Raw genomic sequence first — 6000 nt, forward strand, 5'->3', positions numbered from 1 at the left:
GTTTTGGAGAAAGATACAGATTTATTGAGAAATGCCACTTCAAGTTACTACAGAAACAGGCGTTCCAAGACAAGAATCCTATTGTGTCAGCACTTAATGAGGATTTACCACATTCATTAAAAAAAAAAAATTCTTCAGCATGTCTTGGTATTGGGTTTCTCTAGAGCCAAGAAAATATTATAGCATCTTTGGTTCTTCGAAGCCAGAATTCCACTAAACAGAAGAGCAGTGAAGAAAAGTAAGAATAAACTGACTTCCCTGCTTAAGTTTCAAACAGAACCTTAGAAGTCTTCAATTTTATACTCCCTGCAGAGAGTGAAAACTGGGAAGGTGCTGCCACCTTTACTGGCCATTGCAAGTTGGATTCCTCAGCGTATAAATACAGCAGGCAAGCCGCTGAGAAAACAAAAAAGATTAGGCAGAATTGTCCATACAACAGCACCAATCTCCCATGGCCTGCCTTATCCTTCCTCAGTTAAGAATCAGCTCCCATCACATAGCATCATACTAAAGTTGATCTAAACCAGCGGTTCTCAACGTTTGTGTGATGGCGACCCCCGTCACACAAACGTTCTGCGCATGCACGGCACCGCGCGCATGGGGGCAGGCCCCCCATGCGCGGCGCGCATGTGCGGCGCCGCCCCCTGAGGGGAGAAAATGGCGGATCGCCTTCTTTGGCGACCCCTGAAAAATGGTCGATTGACCCCAAATGGGGTCGCGACCCATAGGTTGAGAACCGCTAATCTAAACAAAAAGGGGAATGGTTGTAACAGAAGCATTCCAAATGACATTCTAGGGCAGGGGTGTCAAACTTGCAACGTCACATGACATGTTGCGCCGTATCTTTCCTTTGCTGGCAATGGGGTGGGTGCGGTTTCGGCATGATGCATCCGGCTGGCGGACCAGCAGTTTAATACCCCTGTTCTAGAGCCATTTTTAAATTACCAGTTGAAGTTCAGAAATTCAGTGCATGGTGTGAAGAAGGGGACTACATTTAATCCCAAAACATAGATTCAGATTGCAATTTAAGCAATGAATGTCTCAAACATTAAGACAAGCCATTCTCCACCTACTTTATCTTGTAGTGCATCCTGAGTTTTATTAGCCAACTTCTGTTTGTCAGATAAGACTGCAAAAGTCTGGATTCACACTTTTACATTTCTGGAACTCATGCCAGCTTGCCACACTTTAATACACCCCATTTTCTAGCCAAGTATCTTTAACTACACCATCAAACTGGTTGTAAGACTACTTCCCATCTATTAGCTAGATTCCATCACACAGAAAAGCAAATAGATGGCTTCATGTTTTAATGTTATGATATCAATATTGTAAGTCAGTCTCCAAAAATGTAGTTGAAGTAAAAAAGAAAGATAAAATTCATTTATCAAAATTGGATAAGCAGGTGTTTCTGTGAGCCACTAGATACTGCTTTTAATATTGAAGTTTATTAGCATACCAATCATGTGAACAAAATGTTTAAGAAAATTAACACAGCAAATCACTGGGGGGGGCTTATCTTCAAGGTCCTTATATTGAACATATCAAACCTTTCACCAACTAATTCTATGTATGTCCCATGCCTTGCTTAAATAATTCAAAGAAAGTAACAGTACAATAACAATAAGATATACAAAATGCAGTGCACCAACTAGGAAAAAAACTATTTTGCAACTAGTGCCTAGAATAAGTCCCAAAATGGGCTATTTGCCTATCCAAGAGTTTCATCATCCAAAAGCAGGGCTTTTCATCCAGTGGTACGGGTATCACCTGTGGTACATTGGCACCTGGCAGGTGGTACGTGACCATCCTAGAAATGTGGTAGTGGGGGAGGGGAATGAGAGTGATGCCAGGCAGGCAGGCAGGCGTCTTGCTTGGCTGTGCCTTGGGGGACACTTTTTTCAGTGCCATTGTAACTTCGAACAGTCACTAGGCAAACTGTTGTAAGTCGAGGACTACCTGTACTTTACCACTTTTTTCCTTTTTTTTTTTTTTTTGGTCATCAAGTTTTTGACACCTTGCTAGGCGACTGGTGGTACTCGGATATTGCCATATCCTAAAAATGGTACAATGGGTGAAAAGGTTGAAAAGCCCTGATCCAAAGCTCCAAAGAAAATAACGGAACCTGAGCTCTGCTTTTTTCTGCAATTTTCTAAAGATCAGCCAGAATTTTAAACAGGACTGTCCAGTTTAATGACAGTATAATTCTTCAAGCATCCTGGAAACCTTCTAGAGACAGTAGTATCTGAAAGCAAAACAGTTTAACAGATCTGCAGAGATCAGGCACTCTTGGGAACCTGTCTCAGATTGACTGCAGCTTGCAATAACTGTGTCCATTAACAAGTGTAATACATTATCCAAGAACTGTTCTAATAGAAGTGTATATATGTAGTTCAGGGCTGAATGGTGGAGTCCTTGGTGCTCTCTGAACTTGGTTATTTGCTTGCAGATATTATACTACAGGACAACCAACAAAGCTATGAAAAGTATAATACTTGCACACATCAAAAACATATCAGAAACAATCAACAGACTATTATAACCACACAGCTTTATGGTAACACACACTAACTAAGAGCCGAGGTGGCGCAGCAGTTAGAGTGCAGTACTGCAGGCCACTTTAGCTGACTGTGTTCAGCAGGTCAGCAGTTCAAAAATCTCACCGGCTCAAGGTTGACTCAGCCTTCCATCCTTCCGAGGTAGGTAAAATGAGGACCCAGATTGTTGGGGGCAATGTAAATATATATATACATCGCTTACTGGTGTACACCGCTTAGAGAGTGCTTGCACTTAAAGCGGTATATAAATCTCATTAAATAAATAAATAAATAAATAAAGCTTTCGGAAACATCTTAAATAAACCAAAAGACTCAGTAGCCCAAAAAGAAAAAAGAGTCATCTACGTAGTGCATAAGATCCGTTACAGCCGCTTTGAAACCTGTGCAAGCAAACAGCCAAGCTCAAAGAGCATCAAGGACTCCACAGACTAGCAAAGCGCACCCAGGAACACTAACTACTGTTAGAAGACATGGCAAAAATTCCTCCATCTCATGGACAGATTCAACCAGTTTTAACTGGGAAACTAACAGTGTTTTAGGTAAACCCAGTCCAAAAATAGTAGGATCTCCTGGAAGTTTGATATCCATAGACATATGAAGATAAACCATATTTACCTACCATTCAAAAGACATAAAACCTAGGAAGAAAAAGACTACAACACATCCTCTCAAACTATGTAAACAAGATGCAAACCTCACTCACTAATGAACCATTTGTAAGAAAACAATCAAGTTCAGAGAGCACCTTCATCCACAACACTGGTCTTCTCAAATGATTTACATCTGCAAATAGGAGGTTTTTACTATGTATGCATGGAATTTTGTTGAATTTGAGCAGTGAAAATATTTTTACATAAAATATGTTTTGTTCCCCAGCTTTGCCTCCTTCCCTCATTTTAGTAAGTCATGATCAAGAGTTACACCTATGAAATACAGAATGAATGGGCTGTTTAAGCCCATTTAATGACACTGACAGATCATAGGGAGGTGTGGTATAGGCAGAAGCTTGAATGATTTAGTGCACTATTCCTCATTCTGACTGGTCATGCAGTAAAGAATTAAATGAGCCCCAGTTCACTGTCCTGAGCATCTAAGAGAGAGGACTGGACAAATGTAAGTTTTAAAATTACTGTACTCATAAGGACTTGACAAAGCACATTTAGTATTATCTAGTGAGAGAGCTTATAATACTTTCAAGGAAATTGAGCAAAAAATATTACTTCAAGAAAATCTATACCATTTCAATTGGTGTGAAGCACTATGCTAAAAGCATAAGTTTGGGAGTAGGATGTGCCATGATCATCTACATCAGTGGTTCTCAACCTTTTTAATGCCGCGACCCCCAACTGGTCATAAGTCGAGGACTACTCAACCAGTCGTAAGTCGAGGACTACTCAACTGGTGCAGCACCGTTTGCAGAATGGGACTTTTGGCGGGCTCAGCAGGGCAGAGACAGCCTGGACAATTCCTATTGGCTTTTGGAAGCCAATAGAATTAGACTCTATTCAAGAGAGTCTATTCTATTGGCTTTCAAAAGCCAATAGAATAAAAGGGAGTAGCACAGCTAAGGAAAAGGGGGGAAAATGGCGGACTGTGTTGTTTGGCGACCCCCGTGAAATGGTCGTTCGACCCCAAATGGGGTCCCGACCCACAGGTTGAGAACCACTGATCTACATCAAATGCTTTGGTCACTGGATAACAAGCATGAGGGAAAGTGAAACAAGGATTTGAAGGGGAAAACTTCCAAGTTTGGAAATTAAGAGAAAAAAAAGGCTACATCGTTTTTCATCCAGCACAGAATCTGAATGGAACTAGGCAGTCTTGCACTGAAATCTGTAGTCACTTTTGAAAGGATGAGGTTTTATAAAGACAGATATCAGTAATACACGGGGGGGGGGGAGAGACTGACTGCCATGGTACATTGCAAAACATAACATTAATAAAGAAAATAGGAAAGGAGCACTCAATGGAGTCACCTGTCTTCTATATTTAAACTATTAGTTTACAACTTTCCATTAAAGAAATGTTGCAGGGCTCCACTGGTTTAGTACATCTCTTAATAAAGAAAGAGGAGAGGCTTTACTTTTTCTTTAAGCTCAGAGTAGCATATTCCGCCACACTTGAGGAGCCCCCGGAATGTGGAGAAAACTCCGCCTGGCTTTGGGTAGCCTTAACCGGCCGCGCGAGGCCATCCAGGGCGAAGACGCCCCTGCAATTCTGCCCGCCGCCTCGAGGAGCTTGGCCAGAAAGGGAGCGCAGCGGCTCGTGAAGCGGGGCGGCCGGGCACGCGGGAAGCTGGCGCCGCGACTCACCGGCAGACCCCCTGGCGGCTCCGGACATCAACTCGAGGCTGCCCAGCTGCCCTCCGCCCGCTACACGTGCGGCCACGCGGGAAGAACCAGGGCGGCCTTGCCGCGTCTCCCGGGACTACTGGAGCCGCGAGGAGGCGCGTCGCCGCTCGCTCCCGCGGCGGAGGCGGCGGCCGCGCAGGCGAGGAGGGGGCGTGCCCCTTCCCCGCGCCGGGGACGCGTCGGCTCGGCACGAGGGCGGCTCCCGGCCAGGGAGAGTGGCCCCGCCCGCCCGCCTTACCTCTCCGCTGCCGGCCTCGGCCCCGCAGGCCGCCCGGAACCGGCGCAAGTTGATGCCGATAGCGGCCGAGACCTGGAGCGCCGCGTCGAAGCCGGGCGCCACCCCCGTGCTGGCCGGGAGTGGGGCGGCGGGCTGCGACGAGGGGGCGGCGGCCGAGGAGGGGCCGCCCGCCCCGCCCCCTCCGCTTCCCGCCAGCGCCGCCGCCGCCGCTCCTCCGCCGCCGCCGCTCGTCGCCCGCTCCTCGGCAGACTCCCCGCGTAGGCTGCGCAGGGCCGGGACCCGCACGCGGCAGCCCCCCAGCCCGCGGCGACCCCAACCGCCGCTGCCGGGCCGGGCCGGGAAGCGCCACCGACCGCTGTGCGCCATCTTTCCTGTGAGGCGAAGCGCCAGAGAGCGGGGCCGGGCTGCGCCCGGGAACCTGCCTGCCGCACAACCCGCCCCTAGGGGCGCTGCACGCGCGCACCGCCCATCCAGGTTCCCGGGCCCCGCCGGAGCACCGCCCCGCGCCCCGCCTGAGCTAAACGACGCCGCGGGCGGCCCGGCATAATCGCGGTGCCCATCCAGGGTCCGGGGCCCGCTCGTTGCCGCCCCGCCAGCGGCATGGCGCAAACGCTCCCCCTCGCGGCCGGCAGGAGCAGTCCCGCATGCTCGGCGCGGGGCCTTTGGGAGGGCGGGGCGGCAGCCGGCGGTGGTCGCTTCTGCAGCTGCTGCTGCTGCTATGCTGCCCCCTTGCGACGATGCCCGGCAGGCGCGGAGAGGCTGCCGGACCCAGGTCGGGAGCAGATGCGGGTGCCCTCGTTCCCACGTGTGCGCCCACAACCACGACAGGCTGGGGGCGGCTGCGCTCGTCTCC

General features: G+C 48.8%; 1 protein-coding gene across 4 annotated transcripts in view; it reads right to left on the reverse strand.

The window, feature by feature from the left end:
- The window catches only part of KMT2A (lysine methyltransferase 2A), a 43991-nt gene extending 38450 nt beyond the window's left edge, over window positions 1–5541 (reverse strand). For all 4 annotated transcript variants that reach the window (XM_039341763.1, XM_039341762.1, XM_039341761.1 and 1 more), the window contains exon 1: window positions 5148–5541. In XM_039341763.1, coding sequence (XP_039197697.1) covers window positions 5148–5513 — 366 coding nt within the window. In that variant the 5' untranslated portion in view covers window positions 5514–5541. The remainder of the gene's footprint in view (window positions 1–5147) is intronic.
- Window positions 5542–6000: the final 459 nt, after the last annotated feature.

This window comes from Crotalus tigris, unplaced genomic scaffold (genome assembly GCF_016545835.1).
Source record: "Crotalus tigris isolate CLP2741 ecotype Arizona unplaced genomic scaffold, ASM1654583v1 scf7180000017771.5222438, whole genome shotgun sequence".
Lineage (NCBI taxonomy): Eukaryota > Metazoa > Chordata > Lepidosauria > Squamata > Viperidae > Crotalus > Crotalus tigris.